Source organism: Mobula birostris, chromosome 15 (assembly GCF_030028105.1).
Source record: "Mobula birostris isolate sMobBir1 chromosome 15, sMobBir1.hap1, whole genome shotgun sequence".
Classification (NCBI taxonomy): Eukaryota; Metazoa; Chordata; class Chondrichthyes; order Myliobatiformes; family Myliobatidae; genus Mobula; species Mobula birostris.
Window position 1 is genome coordinate 51,792,804 of NC_092384.1, and position 27,612 is coordinate 51,820,415.

The 27,612-nt window shown below is 44.6% G+C and overlaps 1 protein-coding gene across 5 annotated transcripts in view; it reads right to left on the minus strand.

Moving 5' to 3' along the window:
• The window catches only part of piezo1 (piezo type mechanosensitive ion channel component 1 (Er blood group)), a 311,742-nt gene extending 292,203 nt beyond the window's left edge, over positions 1-19,539 (minus strand). For all 5 annotated transcript variants that reach the window (XM_072279777.1, XM_072279778.1, XM_072279776.1 and 2 more), the window contains exon 1: positions 18,943-19,539. In XM_072279777.1, the coding sequence (XP_072135878.1) occupies positions 18,943-19,006 (64 nt within the window). In that variant the 5' untranslated portion in view covers positions 19,007-19,539. The remainder of the gene's footprint in view (positions 1-18,942) is intronic.
• Positions 19,540-27,612: the final 8,073 nt, after the last annotated feature.

Genomic DNA, 27,612 nt, shown 5'->3' on the forward strand with positions numbered 1-27,612 from the left:
CACTCATAACTGATATTACCACTGAAGGTTTGGTTATTCAAAAAGATTTCCAAAAGGAATGAACTTCTACTATTTAGGTAAAATTCCCTTGGTGGGTGCAGCTTTATAATGATTTGGTCTTTAATCGCATTTTCTCTTAATCTCAAAATTTCTTCTCACAATGCATTATTTATCAAGAGCTTATCATCAATTTTCTGTAACTTGCAAGGAGGGGCAAAAGATCCATAAATTTCCCATGATAAGAGGATGGAAGTTAAGGATTGAGATTCAACTTTGTTTCTTATTGCTCTCAGTCAAGATTCATCTGCAATGTGGTATACAAATCTGAAAACACCTGAGTACACTTCCCACCCATGCTGGGTTGAGTGTCGAGATCACAACTCAACTTTGTAAAATCAAGGGAAAATGCTGCGAAAATGTCTGTGTGGGGAGTGGCGCACCACACAGTCTCTCTCTCTCTCTCTCGTTCCATGCCTTGTAAAAAAAAGCCATGAAAAAGACATCATCACGGACGCACACACACGCACAGACTCGCACGCACATGCACAGATTCGCACGCGCGCAGGCACACACCAAAAAAAAACAAATCTGAAAACAATAAACCAACCTAACAATACTTATTTCATCATTTACCACTTTTAGTACAATAGAAACATTTTAATGGAAACACTCTGGTTGCAGACAAAAGATATTATCCAGCCATCCTTAATAGTCAATGACCTCTGGTAATGACTGTTGAATAAACTTAACACAAAGACCTAAATCAATTATATTGTGTTCTATATGATGGAATGATTTTGTCTGTTATTCCTATCCAACCCTTGCAACTTCCACATAAATAGATTTACCTAACTATACTATTTCACAGCAGAGTGGCACTGTAATTACACAATAAAGTTGACTATTCTCCAAAGAGTTCACTTTCAACTGTCCTTCCAAGCCTTTGCTCAACCTTGCAAAGGTTGAACTGGATATTATCAGTTTGCAATAGAAAGTGAAGTTGTGATTTTGCATGCAGTGGCATGTTGATGGAGGAGAATTCTTGGGGAAAGGTGGAAGTGATTGCTTGAACAGAGAACAGAGAAGCCATTACTAGCCATGGACTGGTCAAGTAAAGCAACCAGAGACCACAGCCTCCAACCAGACCACTGCAAGGGTGCAAAACATATTCCAATTATGCTTTACTGGAGCTATCTGGACTAACTTGATGTACAGCTTTTTTTAAATAACATTTTCTAAGGATTTATCAAATCCAAATTCTTCTTTAAAAAAAATTTTAATGCTTGCTTGCAATAATCATGCTCTCTGCACTATTCTTCAACCAAAAAGATAAATCAAAACCCAACCATAAGCTTCCATTAAAGAGTTTTTTGGTCACCTTCAGAAAAATCAATTTGCCATTCAAATAATAGAGGATGTTCTGTCAACAGTATATCAGACCTGAAAATTCCACACACAATGCCACAAAAGTATGTTCCATCCAAATAAGCAGAGTTGTCCTTTCTTTCTCTTCCAAAAGAAAATTATTTATCAGAACTTTGACATTACAAGTTAGAATCATTATCATTCATAAGTTCACATCAGTGTTAGGATGGATATTAGCACTAGTGTAATGGATAGAATACTTTCTTTCTACTTTAATGACAACCAAATTCACAAATCTTCAAGTCTGAGCTAATCAGAACTCCATGTAAAGATTCAAGATTCAAAAAACTTTGTCATTCTAACCGTACATCAGCTCTGCAGGGCAGAATGAGACAGCGTTTCTCAGGAGCAGTGCAATCATAACATAACAAACGCAACACTAAATAATAAACATAACAATAAATAGTAAAACACAACAGCCACATGTCAGTTAAAATCAGTTATAAGTGTCCAGTGCAAGTTAAAAGTGTCCAAAGCAGAGTCAGGTAGAGCAGCTATTTAGCAGTCTGACTGCCTGTGGGAGGAAGCTGTTTAGTACCTTGTGGTTTTAGTTTTGATGCTCCTGTAATGTTTGCCTGATGGCAGAAGAACAAACAGTTCATGGAGAGGGTGTGAGGAGTCTTTAATGATGTACCGTGTCTTCTGGAGGCATCGACTCTGAAAGAGGTCTTGGACAGAAGGTAGGGAGACCCCATAACCTTCAGATAGATATGATAAGATAATAATAAACATTGATGAAGCAAAATATTAATCACTTTGATCTTAAAAAGGTTTTAAAACCATAATTCACTACTGCAAAGGATTTTATATGATCGTTTAAGTAAACAGATCAAAATCTAACAAGGCATACCTAGTAACTGTAGGTGCAGCATTACTCAAAGCAGCAAAGGATAGGGCACAAAAAGTCCTGGAGCTGCCGATAACGAAAAATACAACTGATCATTTGGAAGTTGGACAGAGTGGTAGGAGATGGAATTTAATCCAGACAAGTGTGAGCTAATGCACTTTGTTATGTCAAACACTGAGAGGATATACTGTAAATGGCAGAGATCTCAGGAGTGTTGATGTACAGAGAGATCTTAGAGTGATAGTTCACAGTTCCCTGAAAATGATGACACAGGTGGATAGGGTAGTTAAGACAGCATTTGGCATGCTTGCCTTCATAAGTTGCAGCACTGAGTACAACAGGTAGAAAGTCACATAGTAGTTGTACAAACCATTGGTTAGGATACACCTGGAATATTACGCACAGTTCCATTTGCCACATGACAGGAAGTATGTGGTAGTATTAGAAAGAGTGCAGAAAGGATTTGCCTGCAATGGAGGGCTTTGGGTACAAAGAGACATTGGAGTACAAGAGGCTGAGGAGCCTTATATGATTGTGAGGGGCACAGTTAAGGCAAATAGTCAGTCATTTCCCCAGGGTAGGCAAGTCTAAAACTTAAAGACAGAGGTTAAATGTGAGTGGAAAACTTTAATGGAGATTTGAGGGGCAATTATTTCACCGCCTTATTTTTTATATATATATAAAATAAAAGTTATATATATATAAATAATATATTATATATACATACACACACACACATAATATAACCAGGAGGCTGGGAAGGGAGGTGGAAGACCAGTTGGAAATACAGGTACAATCAGTATTGCACTTGAATGTCTTCTTACTTTCAATTCAATTGCAGAAGGCAATCAAGAGCACACACAGTCTGTATAAACACCTCCACTTACTATCGACTGAAGTCTATTAAAATGGATGAAGAGTAAAACAGCAACAGATTTGACTCAGACTGGGTCTTGTTTGTGCCAAGCAAATTAACGTGATTGCCTTGGCACTGCTTTTTAACCTCTGGGCTGGACTTTGAGCAAATCCCTCAGGATGAAGGATGGCTTCCTTCCACCCTGTTCTATGAGTTCTGAAGTGACTGATGAGGCCAATATGGGAACTGTGCCTTTCCACAGGAGGAGAAATGGGTGGGTGAATAGCTTGTGAGGTGGTGGTGGTGCTCCTTCCACTGTTTACACGGGCTCAGTGTGCCCCCAACACAGGGGCTCGATGTTTACAGCACCTTCCCAAAAGCATCTCCACTTTAACTGGTTATAGGCCAAGAATTCCCAGGAGCTGTGGGGGAATTTGCATTTTTCCACACAGGCTTTGAGTACATTGATGAATATTTTCCTCTCTCTACCTAGTAATCAGATCCTGCAACAGAACTCAAAATAGAGCATCTGTTTCTGGAGTCTGGTGTCAGGCATGTAAACTACACGACCTACCCACAAGAGTTGACCAAGTGTAATTACAGTCTCAATGGCAGGAATGTTGGCTGGGACAGGACCCAGACATTGGGTTACTTATCTTTCCAGTGTATTTGGAGGACTTCGCAGAGATAGCATTGGTTGCAAGTTTCCAGTACCTTGAGCCATCATCCATAAGTTGTCCATTTAGGAAAGGAGGAATCACTGCTGCTTGGTAAACCATAGGTTTTATGCCAGATTTGAGGGCTTCATCTTCAAATGCCCTTTCAGTCAGAGAATTAGAGCTATACAGCATGGAAACGATAAGATATAGGAGCAGAATTAGGCCATCTGGCACATGCGTCTGCTCTGCCATTTCATCGTGGGTTGAAGGAGGCCCTTCAACCCAAATTGTCCATGCTAGCCAAGGTGCCTTCCTAAGCTAGTCCCATTCACCTGCATTTGGCCCATTTCTCAATAAAACTATCCTATTCACAAACCCATCCAAATGTCTTTTAAGCGTTGCATAGGAAGTATAGTGAGTTAGGGAAGAGGGTGAATAGGTGACTAGCAGAACCTCAAAGGTAGTCATTTCAAGGTAGCACTACGTGCTAGTCAGGGCAGGAATAGGATGATAGTACAGATGAGTAATTAGCTGAACAATTGGTGCAGGGTCAGGGTCTCAGATTTCTGGATCACTGGGGTCTCTTCTGCGGAAGGTACGGCCTGTACAAAATGGACAGGTTACACCTCAACCCAAGGGGGATCAATATCCTTGCGGGCAGGTTTGCTCAAGCTGTTGGGGAGGGTTTAAACTAATTTGGCAGGGGGGTGGGAATTAGAGTGATAGGACTGAGCATGGGGCAGTTGATGTACAATTAGGAAGAGTGTGTAGTGAGGCTGTGAGGAAGGACAGGCAGACGATAGGGCAAAATTGCTGTCAGTGGGATGAGTTAAAATGTAACAGGGAGCTAAAATCTTAAAGGGTGATGAATACAGGACTGAAGGTGTTATATTTGAATGCATGCAGTATACAGAATAAGGCAGATGATCTTGTAGCACAGTTAGAGATTGGCAGGTATGACATTGTGGGCATCACTGAGTCATGAATACAAGAAGATCACAGATGGGAGCTTAACATCCAAGTATCGAATGGACTGACAGGTAGGCGGAGAGAGTGGGGTGGCTCTGTTGGCTAAAAAAACAAAATAAAATCCTTAAAAATAGGTAACATAGGAATGAGAGATGTAGAATCCTTGTGGGCCGAGTTAAGGAACTCCAATAGTAAAATGACCCTGATGGGAGTTACATACAGGCTTCTGAAAAGTAGCCAGGATGTGGGATATAAATTATAATGTGAGATAGAAAAGGCATGTAAAAAGTGCAATGTTATAATAGTCATGGAGGATTTCAATTGGGAAAATCAGATTGGCACTGGATTTCAAGACAGGGAATTTGTAGAATGCTTACAAGAGCAGCTTGTGAATAAACCCCTAGGAGAAAGGCAATTCTAGACTTGGTGTTATGTAATGAACCAGATGTGATTAGGGAGCTTAAGGTAAAGGAACCGTTAGGAGACAGTGATCATAGTATGATAGAAATCACCCTGCAGTTTGAGAGTGAGAAGATAAAGTCAGATGTATCAGTATTATAGTGGAGTAAAGGGAATTACAGAGGCATGAGAGAGTAGCAGGCCAAAGTTGATTGGAAGGAGGCGATGCCAGGGATGATGGCAGACAGCAATGGCTGGAGTTTCTGGGGACAACCTGGAAGGCAAAGATTAAGTGGTATTCTAAAGGGAGTATGCGGTAATCATGGTTGATAAGGGAAGTCAAAGACAGCATAAAAGCAAAAGACAGGGCATATAATATTAGTGGGAAGTTAGAGGATTGAGAAGCGGGTAAAAACCAACAGAATTCAACTAAAAAGCTATAAGGAAGGAAAACATGAAATATAAAGGTAGGCAAGCCAATAATGTGAAAGAAGATACAATAAGATTTTTATCAGATAGATAAAGAGTAAAAGAGAGGTGATAGTGGGTATCAGACCACTGGAAAATAACGCTAGAGAAAGCAATGGGGCACAAAGAAATGGTAGACATACTAAATAAGTATTTTAAGTCAGACTTCACTGTGAAAAACACTAGTAGTATGCCAGAAATTTGAGAATGTCAGGGCCAGAAGTGAATGAAATTGCTACTACTAGGGAGAAGGTGCTTGGGAAGCTGAAAGGTTGGAAGGTATACAAGTCACCTAAACCAGATGGACTACATCCAGGATTCTGAAAGAGGTAGCTAAAGAGATTGTGGAGGCAGTAGTAATGGTTTTTCCACTTGCTTCTGAAATGGTTCCAGAGGACTAGAAAATTGCAAATGTCACTCCACTCTTTCAGAAGGGGTGATTTCAGAAGAAAGGAAACTTTAGGCCAGTTAGCATGACATCAGTGATTGAGAAGATGTTGGAGTTGTTTGTTAAGGATGTGGTTTCAGGATACCTGGAAGCATATGATAAAATGGGCCTTAGTCAGCATGGTTTCCTTGAGGGGAAATCTTGCCTGGCAGTTCTGTGCAAATTCTTTGAGGAAATAACAAGCATGATAGACAAAGGAGAGTTGGTGGAGGTTGTTTACTTGGATCTTCAAAGGCCTTTGACAAGGTGCCACACTTGAGGCTGCTTAAAAAAAGATAAGAGCCCATGGTATTACAGGAAAGATACTAACATGGATATAAGTTTGGCTGACTGACAGGAGGCAAAGAATGGGAATAAAGGGGGCTTATTCTGGTTGGCTGCCAGTGACTAGTGACGTTCCATAGGGGTCGGTATTGGTACCAATTCTTGTCACATTATATGCCAATGATTTGGATCACAAAATTAATAGTGTTGTGGCCAAGTTTGTAGGTGGAGGGGCAGGAAGTGCTGAGGAAGCAGGATGTATGCAGAAGCACTAAGACAGGTTGGGAGAATGGGTAAAGAAGTGGCAGATGGAAAACAGTGTTGGGAAGTGTTCGGCTATGCACTTGGTAGAAGGAATAAAGGTGCAGACTATTTGCTAAACAGGAAGAAAACACAAAAATCTGAGGTATAAATGGACTTGGTAGACTTTTTGCAGGATCCTCAAACAGTTAATTTGCAGGTTGAGTCAGTTACAGGGAAGACAAATGCAATGTTAGCATTCACTTTGAGAGGACTAGAATACAAAAGCAAGGATGCAATGCTGTGGCTTTATAAGACATTGGTCTGACTGCACTTGGGAGTATTGTGAGCAGTTTTGGGCCCTTTATCTAAGAAAAGATGTGCTGGCCTCCTGGAGAGGGTACAGAGGAGGTTCATGAGAACAATTCCAGGAAAGAAAGGATTAACATATGAGAGGCATTTGATGGCTCTGAGTCTGTACTCATTGGGGTTTAGAAGAATGAGAGGGATCTCATTTAAAACTATTGAATATTGAAAGGCCTAGAAAGAGTGGATGTGGAGAGGATGTTTCCTATAGTGAGTGAGTCAAGGACCAGAGGGCACAGCATCAGAAGAGAAGGATGACATTTAGAAAATAAATGAGGGGGAATTTTTTTGCCAGAGGGCGGTGAATCTGTCAAATTCATTGTCATGGACGGCTGTGGAGGCCAAGTCATAGAGTACATTTAAAGCAGAGGTTGATGTTATTGATGTGTTATTGTCTGCATGGAAAACTTGTCTGTCAGGTCCCTCTCACTTTAAACCTACGTCCTCTAGTTCTGGACAATTCTACCCTCCAAAAAAGACTGAGTATGAGCAGTCACCTCTTTGCCCCGCCGCCCCCCCCCGCCCATGTTTTTATGTACTCTCTAAGGTCACCCTTTAGCCAGAGAAGACAGTCCCAGCCTATCCAGTCTCTCCTTGCCTCAGGCCCTCCATGAAGGAACACTGGATGAAAAATCTGTATTAAGAGAGTATTAAAATTCCATTTTCATTTTCAACATAAAATAATTTTCAAATCTATAGTTGATGACAATTTCATTTTCTTTTGTTGATATAATTATTGTTGTCATAAGCTGTAATTTTTGCTGATGTGATAATTTCCAAACATTTTGTTGAAAAAGTGTAAAGAATCTCGATTCATTTTTATATTGTATCATCCCATGCATCTGAAATAATCAAATTAATTCGCTGCTGACTAGTCACTTATAGCACGTGACCATTCAATGAGTTCAAACTCATAAACAAACATATATAATGCCCAGTTAGAATAGCTGTCACTTAAGAATGAAAAACTTTGAAAGCCTAAATGACAATGTTAAGCATGATGAGCCGGCTGCACATCTTCCCAGTGATAAAGACGGAAATAACTGCTCCAACTTGCAAGCAAGCAGAGACACACACACACGTATTGGAAACCCACAGAAGCCATTCGTAAATAGAAAAAACTTTGTATATATTTTATTATAGATTATTAAAAAATTACATTTAAGGTCATTTTAAAAAGAAAAAGATTTTGAAACCTATAAACTGTATAGGTTTAACTTCCATTAACCTCTACAAATAGTAATGGCAATACATTTAAATGGGATTAATTGAATTGAATTGAATTGACTTTATTTCTTACATCCTTCACATACATGAGGAGTAAAAATCTTTACATTACGTCTCCGTCGAAATGTGCGATCATATTAATTTATAATAATTTATATTAAATAGAACAGTCAATGTAATATAGAATACACTCAGATCAGCATGAGTTAATCAGTCTGATTGCTTGGTGGAAGAAACTACCCAGGAGCCCGTTGGTCCTGGCTTTTATGCGGCGGTACTGTTTCCTGGATGGTAGAATCTGGAACAGATTGTGGTTGGGGTGACTCGGGTCCCCAATGATCCCTCGGGCCCTTTTCTCACACCTGTCTTTGTAAATGTCCTGAATCATGGGAAGTTCACAACTACAGATGCACTGGGCTGTCTGAACCACTCTCTGCAGAGTCCTGCGATTAAGGGAGGTACAGTTCCCATACCAGGCAGTGATGCAGCCAGTCAGGATGCTCACAATTGTGCCCCTGTAGAAAGTTCTTAGGATTTGGGGGCCCATACCAAACTTCTTCAACTGTCTGAGGTGAAAGAGGCGCTGTTGTGCCTTTCTCACCACACAGCTGGCATGTACAGACCCTGTGAGGTCCTCAGTGATGAGGATGCCGAGGAACTTAACCCCAGATCCATTGATGGCTATAGGGGTTAGCCCGTCTCCATACCTCCTGTAATCCACAACCAGCTCCTTTGTTTATAAGACATTGAGGGAGAGGTTGTTTTCTTGACACCTCTGTGTCAGAGAGATGACTTCTTCCCTGTAGACCACCTCGTTATTGTTTGAGATAAGACCAATCAATGTAGTATCATCGGCAAATTTAATTAGCAGATTAGAGCTGTAGGTGGGTATACAGGGAGTAAAGGAGGGGACGCAGTACACAGCACTGAGGGGCTCCTGTGTTGAGAGTCAGAGGGGTGGAGGTGAGGGAGCCCACTCTTACCACCTGCCAGCGGTCCAGGATCCAGCTACACAAGCTTACACATCATTTCCACCTACTTGTTTTCTGAAAAGTATTTTCAAAATTACTGAGGGAATACCATAGTGCTAAAAATAACTGCACACAAAAGGCAACTCATTGTTGTGTTCTTCAGTCATACAACATGGAAACTGACTCCATTGCCCACTAAATCCACACCATCCATCAAGTACACATTTACATAGAATAACACAGCACAGTGCAGGTCTTTTGGCCTGCAATGTTATGCTGCCCTATATAAACCTACTCCATGTTCAATCTAACCCTTTTCTGCTATGCAGCCCATAATCCTCCATTTTCCTTACATCCACTTGCCTATTTACTAGTGTCTTAAATGTTCCTATAGTATGAACTATTAACTTTACCCCTGAAAGTAAGTTCCAGGCACCTAGCACACCGTTTAAAAAAAAAAATACCTCTGACATCTCTCCTAAACTTTTCTCCACTCACCTTAAACAGATATCCTCTGGTATTGATCACTGCCCGGGGAAAAGGTGCTGGATGTCTTTTCTATCTATGCCCCTCATAATCTTATACACCTCTATCAAGTCGCCTCTCGTCCTTCTGTGTTCCAAAGAGAAAAGCCCTAGCGCGCTCAGTTTCCTCATTAGATATGCTCTCTAACACAGTCAGCATCCTGGGAAATCTCCTCTGTACCTCTCCAAAAGTTTCCACATCCTTCCTATGGGCAACCAGAACTTAACATAATACTTCAGGTGTGGTCTAATCAGAGTTTTATAGAGCTTTAACATTACCTCACTGCTCTTGAATTCAACCCTCTCTACTTAATGAAGATTACCACACCATACGCCTTCTTAACCACCCTATAAACTTGCACAGCAACTCTGAGCAGGCTATGGACCCTTCCTCCACATCGCTAAGAATTTTGCCATTAACTTTGTCCCCTGCCTTCAATTTTGATCTTCTAAAGTGTATCATTTCACACCTTTCTGCATTGAATTCCACCTGCCCCTTCTCTACCCAACTCTGCATCCTGCTGTATGACAACCATCTACACTATCCACAACATCACCAACCTTTGTGTCACCTAAAAACTTTCTAACCTACCCTTACGTGTTCTCACCCGAGTCATTTATAAAAATTACAAAGACCAGAGCTCCCAGATCCCCGTGACCTCCAAGCAGATTATGATCCACCCACTTCCACCCTCTGCCTTCTGTAGGCTAGCTAGTTCTGAATCCACACAACCAAGTCTCCATGGATCCCATGCCTCACAACTTTCAGGATGAGCCAATCATGGGCAATCTAGGTCAATCCCTTACTGAAATCCACATACACCACATCCACCACTTTTCCTTCATCAAAAATCTCAATCAAGCTTGTGACACATGACCTGCCCTTCATAAAACCATGCTGATTATCCCTAATTAGACCATCCTTCTCCAACTGCTCGTAAACTTTAACCCTAAGAATCCATTGCATTAGTTCAGCATGCACTGGTCTATAATTCCTGGAATATCTCTATTACCTTTCTTGAACAAAGGAAAAAAATTTCCATCCTCTAATCGTCTGGTCATACCCCTGCAGCCGGAAGTTTGCAAAGATCATCAACACCCCAGCAATCTCTTTCCTCGCTTCTTGTAGTAACCTGGGGTACATTCCAACCAGCCCCGGAGGGCTTCTCTATCCTAACGTTTCTCAGAAGCTTCAACACATTCCCTTTCTTAACCTCAACATTAGCCTGTTCTATGCTGATCTCAAACTGCCTCTCCCTGGTGAACACTGAAGCAAAGTATTCATTAAGGACTTCCCTTATCTCTTTTCACCTTCAGTTACATGCTCCCCCTTATCCCTGACTGGTTCAGACCTCACTCCAGTCACTTTCCTGTTCTTCACACGTATAGAACACCTTGGGGTTTTCCTTAATCCTATTCACCAAGGCCTTCTCAAGTTCCCTTCCAGCTCTACTACATCATAACAAAGAGGAGCAGGAGTAGGCCATCTGGCCTGTCGAGCCTGCTCCGCCATTCAATAAGATCAGGGGCCAAGGACTCATCAGGGGCTACCTACCTATCTTTTCCCCATAACCCTTAATTCTCCTATGTCAAGGGGAGTTCCCTCATAAGTTCCTTCTTCTCTGTCTTATAACTCTCAAGTGCCCTGTTGAGGAATATCCTGGAGTTATGTGAATATAGCAGATATTAACTCAAGCAGGAGCCAGTCTTCAGTTTTTATTGTAAATTGCAAGCAGTAAATTGAAGTTAAAAGCACAGGCTGGCCCACACTCTAAGAGATTGCATATGCACCAGCCAAACATAAAGACAATGGGATCTAGTTAATTGCCCTGCATCAATTATGGGTTTAAAGAATTTGCACCATTGTAACATTGTGAACATTGTGCAAATTCAGGGAAGTTTGCAATTAGTTTATCTCAGCAAAGGTATATGAACATTCAAGTATCTCCCATCGTAGACATGCAATTCAGAGGGAGTATTATCAACCCAAAGATTTAAAGTAAATGATGTCATTGTAACTACTGAACCTGTATTGAATCATCTACTGTTACCATTAATCTTAAGGGTATAAAATATGATGTACTTCTGAATTGGAGACTGTACCATGACCATCTCCTGGAGAATGAATAAAAACTTCTATATCACCAGTGTAAGGGGTTTCTTCTTTCATGTTATTTGTTAAGACTAATAAAATGGCTTCTCTGTAGTGTTACAATAAAATGGTTTCACTGTAATGTTAACTGATGAGGTAATGTTCTCTGTAGCAACATGTTTGAGTTATGATTAGTAATAACGGGATTTGTATTCATTTGTTAACCAATTGGGATAGACGTTATTCTTTCTTGTGTATCTGAAAGCTGTTGTTTGCACAGGATTTGAGGGAGAAGGCATGAGGAGGATGAAGAGAGAAGACGTGGCTTGAGGAGACTGTTGTTGGACCCGCTGGGCCTGGGCTCGGGGCGGGCGCCCAGGGGTTGACGACGAGCGAAGGAGGATTAGCGAAAGGGAATCCGTGAGCTCCAATATTTGTGCACTGGACATGTTGATGAGATTATTGGTGCCTTTTATTTGTTTTCCTTTTCTTTTGTTTCTCTACTGACTCCACACTTAAATACAAAATCTTAATCGTTTAACCACACATTGTGGACTGAATGTTATTTCGGGGTACTGATCTTACACAGGGGATACAACACGCAGCATCCACTCAAATAAGAGTGCTAAAGTTTGGCCGGGTAGTGGGCGCCACCCCTGAGATCATGCCACTAGATGCAACGAGTCTTACAATGTGGGGGCTCGTCCAGGATATGGATTTTTGTAGGGTGCTGTATGTTTGCCCTGTTTAAATCAGCGCTGGTGTGTCTCTGTGGGATTGGGGTTAGACAGGTGTGTCTCTGTGGGATTGCGGTTAGACAGGTGTGTCTCTGTGGGATTGCGGTTAGACAGGGGTGTCTCTGTGGGATTGGAGTTGGAGTTGGAAACGGGCTGAGTGGGGTGGATATTTGTACCTTGGATGAATTGTTAGTTCGATTTTTGAGTATGGTTAAAGCTGATGGTGATTGAAATTGTAGAGCAAAAAGTTGATAAAATGGTGAGCTCAGACCTTGCTTTAGCGCGGGCTAGCGTTGACGTCAGGGAGGTGGGATTGCCAGTGTCTATTGGTGCTTTGGGTGAGGCTTGGCGGAGGCGGGGTCAGGGGCTTTCCCTACTGTCAGGAGGGAGGGGGTGGAGGCGTACGAGACGTGGGCAGAACGGATCTCTCAGTTGTTAGATGAGTGGCAGTGCTCGGTTGAGGGAGAGCAGCAGGGATTGCTTGAAAGTTTGAGCAGGCGGGCTGGTGACAGTGTTAGAACTGTCAGGGCCAATTACCCCATAGTGACAGCTGCAAATTATCTGAAAGCAGGGGAAAATGCATTTGGTTCGACTGGAAGTAAAATGCAGCACCTGGGGGGCTTTCCATACCTGCGCCAGGAGATTGCGGGGGGAAGTTTTCAGGATATCCTCTCTGGCTAGGGGGGGCAGATGAATTGTTTGCGGTGCCAGGGGGATCAGTTAAGGGGATCAGCCCCTCCTTCAGTTGTTCAGCTGATCAGAGAGGTGTCGGGAAACTTAATTGGGGCCCAGTGGGGGAATGGCTTGGGGTCTCTGGGGGAGCACTGTACCAAGGAACTCCAAGAAGAAAAAAGACCCTATTTTTGAGGGCTTAGTGGGACCACGCTTCAGTGTGTCGTTACTGATGGAGGGAAGCTATACTAAGGCCATCCTCGACTCTGGGGCGCAGGTCAAGTTGTTGTACAGTTCGTTTTACAACTGGTATTTGAAGCATTTACCCTTGACACCATTCCAGGCACTGGAAATTTGGAATATCAGTGCTGGGGATTATCCAGAAGATGATTATTGGTCAGTGAAACTGGAGTTCTCAGAGGCCAAGGTGGGGGTGTCTGAGGTTCGTAAATGGTTAGTGCTGATGTGTCCGGACACTGTTGAGACGGGCAGCGTTTCGATTCTGGAGGGGTCCAACACCCAGCTGGTGAGGAGGCGCATGGGGGCCTGCCAGGAGGAGGCGGGTGACAGCTGTTTGGGGGCATTGTCTGTGCACCCAGTGTTTCGAGCTGCTTGTGAGAACGTGCGTAGCAGCATTAGGCCAGTACCGAATTTAAACGAGAGCCAATGGTGGTACGGCCCAGGGGAAGTATCTGAGGGTGAGACTGTCTTAGTGGACGCTCCGACGTACCACGGGGGGGGGGGGGTGGGGGGGGGAGTTGACCGCTGAAGACACCTCGGTGAGAGAGAGGTTGCAGCAACTGGCCCCTGTAGACGTGGAGGACGCAGGCAGCGTGTGGGTGGGTTATAGCACCCTGAACAGGTGCACTGTACCTGACCAGTATGCGGTCCCAAGCGTCGAAGACACCATGGTCTGTCTGAGTGGTGCAAAGTGGTTTAATGTGCTGGATCTGAGGAGTGGATGTTGCCAGATCCCGATGAGTGAGGCCAACAAGGAGAAGACGGCTGTTATAAGTCCCCTGGGATTCTTCCTGCATGAAAAGATGCCCTAGGGCATATCCAGAGCCCTTGCAACTTTCCAGCGGGGCATGTGGAAGACGGTGGGGATGTGGAGTTTGGAGTTTTGGTGTATTTGGATGATCTCCTAGTATTTGGATTTGTCTCGGAAAAATATAAAGCAAGGCTGTTGCAGGGGCGGCTGAGAACTAAAGAGTTAAAGCTTTCTCTGGACACGTGCCAGGTCTGGCAAAGGTCGCAGCTCATGAGTTACTGTCTCTACGGGATCAAGTTTGAAGTGAAGACAGAGAGACAGAATTCCCAGCAGAGACTGGAGAAAGTGATCCAGAACAGATTGGAAGACTTGCAAGTTGGGGGAAGACAAAAAAAGCTGTCTGACTAAGGCCAGCAGAAAACTGAGAGCCCAGAGAGGGGAGTTTGACTACACTTCTGAGGAGGTGAAGCAATGGCGGACAGATCTCGGAAAAGGGAAGCGGATGCTTGAAGGGAACCTGAAGATGACCATCGACAGTTTAAATGAAGTGGAAAAACTGAAAGTTGACCTGGAAGAAGGCATTAGGAAGAAAAAGCTGGAGATAAGTTCAGTGAACACTAAACTGGAGGCTGAACACTCTTTAACTGCTGCTTTTCAGGTCGGGGTGGAAGAAGCTGGTGGAGTAACTGCGTCCCAGATCGAGCTGGCCAAGAAGCGGGAGTCAGAACTGCTGAGACTCTGGCGAGAGTTGGAGGAGTCCAAGAAGAAGCTGTCGTCTCTATTACAGGAGGCTGAAGAGGCTGCAGAAGCAGACCAGTCCAAGTGCTCCAGCGTGGAGAGAACTAACCAGCAGCTACAAATCAAGGAAAGGGGCAAGAATATGGATTCAATGGATGATGAGATGGAGGTGTAGTACATGCTGCCTTTCACTAACTTCCCCTTGTTGGATGAAGAGACTCCTGGCCCTTCTCCCACTGAGTTAGGTGGAGCGGGGGGCAGCTGGCTCTGGGCAGTCTGGGTTACTGCAGGACCCTGAAGGAGAGACAGGGGTGCCTGGACACAGGACAGGAGGCTCCGAGTTGCAGTGGGGGCATGAGTGAGAGATTGAGAGAGGAATTGGCAAGCAGGCCCGAGGTAACCCCAGTAGTATCCGAGCCTGAAGGGTTTAGGTGAGGAGGTACGGAGGTCTTGGAGGATTAGGAAACTCCCAGATAGGTTGGCATATGTAGCGCCTGGGGAACGGGGCGCAAGGTCTACTGTTTGGGGAGCAATGTCACTGTTTGTATCTGGATTGGGTTTTTGCGTCCGCAGGAAGGGTTGGCGAGTTATTTAAAAGTCATGAGGACTTGACCAAATTTTGTGGGGGGAGAATGTAAGGGGTTTCTTCTTTCATGTTACTTGCTAAGGCTAATAAAATGGTTTCTCTGTAGTGTTAAAATAAAATGGCTTCTCTGTAATGTTAACTGATAAGGTAATGTTCTCTGTAGCAACATGTTTGCATTATAATTAGTGATAACGGGACTTCTATTCATTTGCTAACCAATTGGGATAGACGTTATTCTTTCTTGTGTATCTGAAAGCTGTTGTTTGCGCGGGATTTGAGGGAGAAGGTGCGAGGAGGATGAAGGAGAGAAGACGTGGCTTGAGGAGATGGTCGCTGGACCCGCTGGGCCTGGGCTCGGGGCGGGAGCCCAGGGGTCGACGACAAGCGGAGGAGGATCAGCGAAAGGGAATCCGTGAGCTCCAACATTTGTGCACTGGACATGTTGATGAGATTATTGGTGCCTTTTATTTGTTTTCCTTCTCTTTTGTTTCTCTACTAACTCCACACTTGAATATAAAATCTCCATCATTTAACCACACATTGTGGACTGAATGTTATTTTGGGGTACTGATGTTACACAGGGGACACAACACACAGCATCCACCCAAACAAGAGAGCTAAAGTTTGGCTGGATAGTGGGCACCACCCCTGGGATCATGCCACTAGATGCAACGAGTCTTACACCAGCTTTAGTGACGTCCATCACAGTCACAACAAGCTTTCTCTGATTTTTGCTTTCTAAATCTTAAGTATGCTTCCTTTTTCCTCTTGAATAAATGTTCCACCTCATTTGTCAACTATGATTCCTTAACCCTAGCATCCTTTCTAGAACTCCACGTAAATGCTCCCTAAACAATCTCCATATTTCTGTTGTACATTCCCCTGTAAACATCATTCCCAATTTATGCTCCCAAGTTCTTGCCTAATACTGTTGTCATTAGTCTTCCCCCGATTTAATACTTTCCCATACTATCTGCTCCTATCCTTGTTTGTGGTCAGGGAGTTGTGGTCACAATCTCTCAAATGCTCACCGACCAAGAGGTCTGGAATCTGACCAGATTCATTGCCTAATACTAGCTCTAGTGTGGCCTCTCCTCTCATCGGCCTGTCCACATATTGGGCAGGATTCCTCGCTGGACACAGCCAACAAATTCTGCCTCATCTAACTCTTTTGCACGAAGAAGGTACCAATCAATATCAAGGAAGCTGAAGCTAACCTTGATAACCATCCTATTATTTTGCACATTTCCAAAATCTGCATCCCAATTTGCTCCTCAAATTCACTGTTGCTTTTGGAGGACCTACAGAACACTCCCAATAGAGTCGTTTCTCTCTTCCTGTTTCTGACATCAGCTGACACTGATTCAGTGGGTAATCCCTCCATAACATCCTCCCTTTCTGCAGTTGTGACACTTTCCCTGATTAGTAATGCCACTTCCCCAGCTCTTTTAAGAGGAGGATGAGAGGTGACTTGCTAGAGGTCTACAAGAGTGGACAGCCAGAGACACTTTCCCAGGGCAGAAATGGCAAATACGAGACCCTAACTTTAAGGTGTCTGGAGGAAAATACAGGGGAAATGTCAGAGGTAGTTGTTTTTTAATACTGTATGTGAATAGTGGTATGTGTGTGGAATACTCAGCCAAGGGTGGCGGTAGAGGCAGATACACTAGTGACATTTAAAAGACTTTTGAAGAGGCACATGGATGAAAGAAAATTGGAGGGCTATGTGGGAGGGAAGGGTTAGTTTGATCTTGGACTAGGTTAAAGGGTCAACACAGCATAAGACCTTAAGTCACAGGAGCAGAATTAGGCCATTCAGCCCATTGAGTCTGCTCTGCCATTCCATCATGGCTGATCTCAGATCCCACTCAACGCCATTCACCTGCCTTCTCACCATATCCATTGATGCCCTGACCGATCAGGAAACTATCAACTTCTGCCTTAAGTATACCCATGCACTTGGCCTCCACTGCTGTCTGTGGCAGAGCATTCCACAGATTCACTATCTTCTGGCTAAAAAAAATCCTACTTACCTCTGTTCTAAAAGGTCGTTACTTTGTTTTGAGGCTGTGCCCTCTAGTTCTGAATACCCCCACCATAGAAAATCATCCTCTCCACATCCACCCCATCTAGTCCTTTCAACATCACAGGCCAAAGGGCTTGTACTATCCCATACTGTTTGGTGTTGTTTGTAATTAGCAAAATGGTCTGATAAGTGTGCTCACATAGTACTCAGAGAAACTAGATTCATCTCAACTGGATTCATTTCCTTGAATTTGCGCTGCCAGGCAAAACCTCTTCCCAGCACCCTGTATTTCTCATAAACTGCACTCAATTCATATCCTGATTCCCATTTACGCAGATCTTATCTCTACAGTTATACTTTATTAGAGCACTCACCATAGCTACCAATGTAACACAGACAAAATCCACATCAAGAATCTGCAATATTTATTGTTCTTTCTAACAAAAAGTTAGTTTGATGAAGTTTTTTGAAGCAATGGCTCCATAAGCCCAACATGATGGCGCGACAGTCTCAAACTCCTGGACCATTCAGCAACAAATTGACCTGTTCATTCAACCTCTTCGCCCAGACATCAAGTTCAGTAATCTTTTCCACCCAGCAAACAGCCATGATCATGTGGGATAAAAGTCGGAAATGCATCTTTTTTTAAAAAACAAAGGATGTTAGCTCCTATTTCTTGTGCATTGGTCACATCAACTGCAGCAAGTCCGCGATGGCAGATTAACATAAAACAGGAACTCTGAAGTTATTATGTCAGAGCAGAATCAAAAATGGGTTCCACATCAGCCTAACCAGTCCTGCCGAAAGGTCTCCCGAAACGTCAACTGTACTCTTTTCTGCCTGGCCTGCTGAGTTCCTCCAGCATTTTCTGTGTGTTGCTGGAATTTCCAACATCTGCAGATTTTCTCCGGTTTCCCATTACTACCTTCCTGGTAGATCTGCATGACCTTAGTGAAATATCCCAAATGCCAACTGAAAATGTTTGCATCCTCATATACAGGTACATTAACGTTATAAAATGATATTCTGGACTTTTGTGAAACACATTGAGAAAAATGTCGATTCAAACCAAACACACTGCGTGGTAGAATTTGAGAATGGAAGGGTATTTGTGGAACCATATCATGTTAACTTTAATTTCAGAGATCACGGAATAAACTACTTCCATCCGTTAGTCGCAACAAACTACCGTAAACTTTCATCACACACGTGTTTCGAGAGCATTTTCAAAGTGAGTTGAGAAGGGCTCGCTGCTTTCGCGGCAGGGGTGGGGTTAAGAGCAGGGAAGACTGAATTGTGCGATTTTAAAAGAAACGATTCTCGCATTCCCGAGAGGGGGCACACGGTTACATCAGTGGAAAAAGTTACCACAGCCACAACTTTCCCAGATGAACGAATGCCCAGCACAAATCACCACACGCCACTGACAACACTCACCAGCCAAGAGGGAGAGTGGCAAGAGCAACCAGTAGAGGAAGCCACTCAGCACCTGCAGCTCCATCCTCTCGGCGCCGGCCTCTCGCTGCCAAATTACTCCACACTGCTCCCAAGTCAGGAAACCATCACCGGCCGGGGGCAACCTCCTTCACTGTACTGTCATGCCCCGGGGCTCTGGGCAGCACAAACACGTGTGGCTGAGGTCCTCGCCGACTCCTGGCAATGCTCACATCCCACCAATAAGTCCCTTCATCTGGAGCAAATGAACGCACGCCCTTGCTTCATCCCACCTCCCAACGCGGGCGAAGAACTGAAGTGTATCTGACAAACTTCGCTCGCTCAGTAGTGTCAGCCGGGCTCCTCCCGCCTCGGCGCGTCTCAGCGCCACAGTGGGCGGATCGGTGGCGCTGCCCCGCTCACACTTCGCACATCAAACTCCTCTCTCCTCCGTGATTTCCCCTCCCGGCTATCGCCAGTAAACTCCGAGACACCAGCCAGGGCCAATAACTTTCCTGGCTGCAGCCAGCTGGAACTGGTGCCGCTAAAATAAAAGTGCAGCCTTTCTGGAGCGGGGTAACGTCACTAACGTCAAACTTCAGCTGCCGCCTCGTTAATGACTCCCCGACAGGAAAACCTGACAGATGTTAATCAGGTTTCCACCTTGAAATGATATCGCCACCTACTGAGGGAATTAGTTGTTTGTTCAATAGCGGCACACCTCACCCCCACATTTCCCTTTCGACTTTCTTACCGTCTCATAATAAGGATAAGTGAACAGCAATCCGCTGTTTAATAATTTGATCGTCAGTTTCACCCCCCCCCCCCGGTAATGCTGCCACATTATAGTCCGTTTTGGTCACCTTAACCTGTCTTGCACTACTGTGCATCACTGTTTTCACGCTGGACGTGATACTTAATGCTGTCTTTATTATCATGTATACAGTTTACTCTGTAGGCTTCATGCTGTCAAGGAATTGCATTGACCGGGCGTATTACAAACTGAACTGAATCTGCACTTCCAGCAAGCGTCCCAGTGCAGCCGCATAAAGCAGTGCTCGCGCAACCTCGCCGGCTATTTCCAAAACCCCCTCAGGTTCACCGAGGCTCTTCTCAGCCAGCGAAAATCCGGCACCCTAACCACGCCCAAAGCAGGAGGTGGAAGAATTTCTGCGGGCATCACACAGCCATCCCTGTAGGAATCGGGGACCCCAAAAGTCCCCAACCAAAAATCCCAGCAACTGAACTGGGCATGGCAGGAGGTCCAGAATATCTTAAAGAGAGAAAAGTCAACTGCCACCCCAGGCCCAAGTGGTATACCCTATAAGGTATAAAAGAAATACCCAAGATTCATCAGGAGGTTGTGGAAGATAATGAGGAAGATTTGGACCAAAGGCTCTATCCTACCAAGCTGGAAAATGGCTGAAGAATGCTTTGTTCCCAAGGAAGAAAATTCCTCTACAGTCATCCAGCTTAGGACAATCTCCCTCCCTAGCGTGGAGTGCAAGATATTCTTCTCTGTGCTTGAGAGAAGGCTGACCACTTACTTAATGAAGAACCACTACAGTACATCAACACATCCATCCAGAATGGTGGCATCCCAGGTTTTCCTGTGATCACCAACTACGTAGGATACAAGCTACGCTCCACTTCAGCCCACTTTACAAGCAGGTGCCAAGATCTCCAAAGAGAGATTCCAGTGAGCTGTACCATCTCCCCCATCTTGTTTGTCATGGGTATGAACCTCCACATATTGGCAGCAGCAGACGTAACCAGTGGTGGAGCCTGGGATCTGGCAACCTGCAATATGGGTGTTCATGGATGACATCACAGTAACCACTGTAACCCATGTCCAAGCAAGATGGCAACTGGAAACCCTGGACAATGTAGCTACTTGGGCTAGGTGTCACAATGGCGGGGGCATTGGGAGCAAGGGTGGACCCAAGTGCAAGACACATCTTGCGAGGTTACTTAGATTCAGTTTATTGTTCGATACCAGGAGAGCTAGGCAGGAGTAGGAGAAGCAAACTGCCCAAGGACTCAGGACTACTACTAGGCTGGGACTAGGGGTCTGGGCTAGGACTCGGAATTGGATCCCAGAACTAGGGGAGACATGAAGAGGCTAGGGTATGGACTCCGAGCCAGAGACTGGGCAAGGACACAGTACCTGGGTCTTGCCTCTGGCTCGGACCCCAGAACCAGGCAAGGACATGACATGGGCTAGGGAGAGGAGGAACATGGGAACACAGAGCCTCGGACTCCGGAGAGCAGGTACATGGAACCATGGACGCATACACAGAACACAGAGTCGGGACCCCTCCTTGGGTACAGGACATAGGGCTGGGACTCATGACCCTCCGCGGGGCAACAGCAAGACGGCCTGACTTACCCCACGGAGGCGAGGACAAGACAAGACAAGACAAGACATGACCCCCTGCGGGGCAACGGCAAGACGGCCAGACTTACCCCACGGAGGCGAGGACAAGACAAACACCAAAGAACAACACAGTTCCTATCTAGCTCCAGCGATAGAACTAAACTGAGGTGCAGGTGAGGGCTACAGGCGAGGACTAGAGGCAAGAGGGGCAGAGAAGGGATTCAGACAGGTGGGATAGGACAGGAATCACAGACCGCCAGGGTCAGGACTCAACTCGAAACTTGGAAGCCGCCAGAGCCAGGACTCGACTCGATACATGGATGCCGCCACAGGACTTGATTTGGTATTTGAATGCCGCCAGGGCCAGGACTTGACTTGGTACTTGAATGCCGCCAAGGCCAGGACTTGACTTGGAGCCTCCGGGTAGTGGCGAGCTCTCGACTCGGCCCAGGAACAGTAGACAGCGGTTCTTGATTCCCTCCGGCGGATTAACTGACGGACCCACCTCGGTGAGGAAACTTTGCAGGCTCACTTTGGCGAGGTGACTTGATAGGGTTGCTCCGGTGAGGAAAGGCGAATTACCGGCACTCACTTCGGGCGGAGACCAGGCTTGCTCTGGCCAGATGACATTGGCACGACATACCTTTGGTGACTTTGCAGACGCTCCCGCCCGAACGGCTGAAAGCTGGAGACTATAAACTACCGGTTCAGCCGAGCATTAATTGCCGAGGGACATGGGAAAACAGGGAATCAGTGGTCCGGATCGTAACATAAACAAGGTAAATTTAAAGGGACCGCAATCTGAACCATGACACTAGGATGACCTTCAAGGCCAGAAAGTCCAGATGCATGGTGATCAAAAAGGGCAAGGTTACTAGCAAGTTCAGTTTTCAAGTACTGGGAGAAGTCATTCCATCTAGAGAGGACAACCCAGTAAAATGTCTTGGAAAGTGGTTTAATACAGCAATGACGGACAGTGCCAACACCACCAACACTGTAAAGCAGACTGAAGAGTGGCTGAAGAAGATAGACAAAATTGGACTCCCTGGTAAATTTAAGACATGGTTGTACCAACATGGTCTTCTACCAAGGCAGCTCTGGCTTTTCACAGTGTACAAGTTCCCCATGATCACTGTAGAAATCATCAAGGAGAAAGTCAACAAGCACCTGTGGAGGTGCCTAGGGACCTCCCCCAGGTTTTTCTTCAGTGGGGCTTTACATAAGATCAGGCCAACTACAGCTCCCGTTGTCATCGGTAGTGGAGTTCAAGGTGGCAAAGTGTACAGTCGTATTAACACAGGGACTTTGATGACAAGCTAACAAACCTAGCAGGAGTCACTACAAGATCAGGCCAGAAGTGGGCCAACAACTCGGCTATAGACCAGGTACTGAGCTCCCTGCAATTGAGAGACATCATTGGCAACCCATTCCTGGGACAGCAAGGCCTCAGCTCTGCACACTTCCAGCGATGGGGGAGTGCAGGTGTAAGATATAGGTGTGACATGGTCCAGCCAGAGGGACAGAGCCACAAGGACAAAAGGCAGGTATCGAAGGCAGGGGAGGTGGGGGTGGGGGTGGGAGAGTCACAGGGCGCCTGGACAAAATGGGATTTTCCCAAGTGCAAGATCACTTGGGGCAGAGCTTTGGAGACTGGAGCCCCTCCACATTTCTTTCCTCCTGCAGTCCATATATGACACTCTTCCCACATCATCACAGCTGCACACATGGGGACTGAGAGAGGACCCTAACTGCAAGCTTTGTGGTCAGCAGGGTTACTGGCACACATACTGTCAGGATGCAAAACACCTTTAACACAAGGACGGTATAGGTGGCACCACGACAAGGTCCTGTTGTCCCTTGCCGACACACTGGAGCGGGAGAGGTATAAAAAGAGGCCAGCTGGCAGAAAGGCAAACAGGGCAGTCATTTTCATCAAGGAGAGGGCCACCCCACTCATATCAAAGAGGCCTAAATCCAATCTGCTGCAAACTGCTAAATCATGGAAGATGAGGGTCGATGTGGGGAGGAAGCTGCAGTTCCCAGAGGTGGTGCAAACCACACTTCAACCAGATATCATACTGTGGTTCATCGAAGACAAGAAAATCATCCTGGTGGAGCTCACAATACCACAGGAGGAAGAATGCGAGGAGGCTCACGAGAGGAAGGCCCTGAAGAACCAGTCCTTAGTCCAGGAGTGCAGGGACAAAGGATGGCAGATGCGGCTATTCCCCGTGGAGATCGACTGTAGAGGGCTCCCAGGAAGGGCAGCATGGAGGTTGCTGTCTGTGCTCGGCATTAATGAAAAGAACAAGAACCAAGCAGCTCGCAGGATGGGGGAGGAAGCAGGAAGAGCCTCTTGCTGGACATGGAGCAAGTGAGAGGAGTTGAGCTGGAAGTCAGGAGCAGATGGGCAGTGACTTGGCCACCACTGCTGACCCGACATCTGGAGAGTGTAGTGGTTAAGGGCTGAAACACTCTATGAAGGTTGGGCACCACCTGGCGACATCTGCACTTGGCCAAAGGCCACGGTTACCTCATCAGGTAACTGTAGACAGCGCCCCGGTGTCTGATACAAGTGTGGGCTTTATGCTGGCAAGGAATTGCATTGACCTGGTGTATTTCACAATAAACTAAACAGAATCTGCACTTCCAGCAAGCCTCTCAATGCAGCCCGTGTAAGCCAGTGCACATGCAACATCACTGGCTATGTCTTCTTTCCAAATCCCATCCTCCTTAGTACTCATTATACAGGGGCTTCTGCTTCAGCAATGCCTCATCGTTGAAATTCCCTGCTGTGAGTTCTCATTATTTTCTGGTTTTGTTTAAATGTAAAGGTTCCATCTTTAATTTTAGATCACTCTAAGGCCTTGCTCCACCCAACCTTCGGAATCTCATTCAGCCCCACCACTCTCCAGAGTCTTGACATTTCTCTGAAGTCAGTCTCTGGAATGTTCCCCTTATCTATTCCTCTCCATTGATGCTCTCTGACCTGCTGAGTTCCTCCAACACGTTGTGTGTGTTACTCTGAGATATCCCCAGCTTTCTGCAACCCATCATTAATTATCAGGTAAAACACAGAAACTGTCTTCAGCTGCCTAGTCTCAAGCAACAGGAGTTCCTTCAATGACTTTCTCTAATTCTTTAAATTTGAAAGTTTGGTGTCAAAGTTTGTTTATACTACATTAAGGTTCCACGTTACCATTCACAAATGAGCTCTACATGATGATATGTATACAATACATATATAATATACATTATCACAGAGTCATAGGATACAGGAGCAGAATTAGGCCATTTGGCCTATCGCGTCTAATCCACCATTTCATCATGGCTGATCCATTTTCCCCCTCAACCCCAATCTCCTGCCTTCTCCCTGTATCCATTCATGCTCCAATCAATCAAGAATCTATCGGCCTCTGCCTTAAATATACCCAATGACTGGACCTCCAAAGCCACCTGTGGCAATGAACTCCATAAATTCACCATGCTCTGGCTAAATAAATTCCTCCTCATATCCATTCTAAAAGGGACACCCCTCTATTCTGAGGCTGTGTCCTCTGGTCTAGGACTCCCCCACCATAGGAAACAACCCCTCCACATCCACTTTATTGAGACCTTTTAGCTTTCAATAGGTTTCAATAAGGTCTCCCCTCATTTTTCTGAATTCCAGTGAGTACAGGCCCAGAGCCGTCAAGTGCTCCTCATATAGTCATAGTCATACTTTATTGATCCCGGGGGAAACTGGTTGATAATCTTTCAATTCCACAATCATTTTCATGAACCTCCTTTGAACCCTTTCTAATGTCAGCACATCCTTTCTTAGATAAGGGGCCCAAAACTGCTCACAATACTCCAAGTGAGGCCTCATCAGTGCCTTATAAAGCCTGAGCATTACATCTTTGATTTTATATTCTAGACCTCTCAAAATGAATGATAACATCGCATTTGCCTTTCTCCCCACTGGTTCAACCTATAAATTAACCTTTAGGAAATCCAGCATGAAGAGTCCCAAGTCCCTTTGCACCTCAGATTTTTAAAATTTTCTCTCCATTTAGGAAATAGTCTATGCTTTAATTTCTTCTACTAAAGTGCATGACCATACAGTAGCTAACACTGTATTCCATCTGTCACTTCTTCGCCTACTCTCCTAATCTGTCCAAGTGTTCAGTAGCTTCTTTGCTTCCTCAAAACTACCTGCCCCTTCACCTACATCATCTGCGAATGGCCACAACGCCATCAATTCTATCATCAGAATCATTGACATGTAACATAACAGGAAGCAGCCCCAACGCAGACCCCTGTGGAACACCACTAGTCACCGGCAGCCAACCAGAAAAGGTTCCCTTTATTCCCACTCTTTGCCTCCTACTATGCGGCCAATGCTCTTTTCATGCGAGTATCTTTCCTGTAATACCATGGGCTCTTAACTTGTCAGACATCCTCTTGTGCAGCACCTTGTTAAAGGCTTTCTAAAAATCCAAGTACACAACATCCACTGATTCTTGTTTGTCTATCCTGCTTGTTATTTCTTCAAAGAATTCCAGCAGATTTTCCTTCAGGGAAACCATACTGACTATGGCCTATTTTATCATGTGCCTCCAAGTACCCTGAAACCACAACCTTAATAATCAACTTCAACATCTTCCCAACCACTGAGTTCAGACTAACTGGTCTATAATTTCTTTTCGAGTGGAGTCACATTTGCAATTTTCCATTCCTCTGGAACCAAGTCAGAATCAATTGATTCTTGAAAAATTATTACTAATGCCTCCACAATCTCTTTAACCAGCTATTTCAGAGCCCTGGGGTGTACACTATCTGTTCCAGGTGACTTATCTACATTCCGACCTTTCAAATTCCTAAGAACCTTCATAGTAATGGCAAATTCACACACTTCTATCCCCTGACACTCTCGAACTTCCCACATACTGCTAGTGTCTTCCACAGTGAAGACTGATGAAAATATTTATTTAGTTTCACTGCCATTTCCCTGTCCCCCATTATTACCTCTCCAGCATCATCTTCCAGCGGTCTGATATCTACTGTCGCTCCTCTTTTACATTTTATGTATCTGAAGAAATGTTTGGTCTCCTGTTTAATATTATTTGCTAACTTATCTCATATTCCATCTTTTCCTTTATGAGTTTTTAGTTGGTTTTTAAAAGCTTACCAATGCTCTAACTTCTCACTAATTTTTGCTCTATTATATGAACTCTCTATGGCTTTTATGTTGAATACTTAGAGTACTTCTTTCTCTTTGGAATGTATATATCCTGCACCTTCCGATTTGCTTCCAGAAACTCCAGCCATTGCTGCTCTGCCATCATCCCTGCTAGTTTTCTTTTACAATCAAGTCTGGCCAATTCCTCTCTCATGCCTCTTTAATTCCCTTCACTCCACTGTAATATTGATACATCTGACTTTAGATTAGATTAGATTAGATTAAACTTTATTGTCATTGTGCCAAGTACAGATACAAAACCAATGAAATGCAGTTAGCACCTAACCAGAAATGCAAAGGATAGTGTTATTTACAAAATAACTGTGAATAAAAAGTCAGTGCAACAGCACACAAATATAAAAGTACTGAGACGGTACAATATGAGTGCAATACTGCTTAGCACTGTGATGTGAGGTTCAGCAGGGTCACAGCCTCAGGAAAAATGCTCTTCCTGTGCCTGCTGGTGCGGGAGCAGAGGCTCCTGTAGCACCTACTGGATAGGAGGAGTGTAAAAAATCCATGGTTAAGGTGAGATGCATCCTTGATAATGCTTTTCGTCCTGCCCAGGCAGCGTTTATGGTAGATGTTCTCAATGGTGGGCAATTGGGTGCCGATAATCTGCTGGGCACCTTAGCTTCTCCTTCTGAAATTGCAGGGTGAATTCTATCATATTATATTCACTGGCTCCTAAGGGTTCCTTTACCTTAAGCTCTCTAATCTATTCTGTTTCATCGCACAACACCCAATCCATCAGATACCTTAGTGGGGTCAATCATGAGTTGTTCTAAAAAGTAACCTCATATGCATTCTAGAAACTCCCCCTCTTGGGATCCAACACCGACCTGACCTTCTCAATCCAACTGTATATTGAAATCACCCATGACTATCATAACATTGCCCTTTTGGCATGCATTTTCTATCTGTCATTGTAATTTGTAGACTACATCTTTGCTATTGTTTGGAGGTCTGTATATAACTCCCTTCTGGGTCTTTTTACCCTTGCAGTTTCTTAGCTCTCCCCACAATGATTCCACACTTTCTGAACCTATGTCACTTCTTTCTAAAGATTTGATTT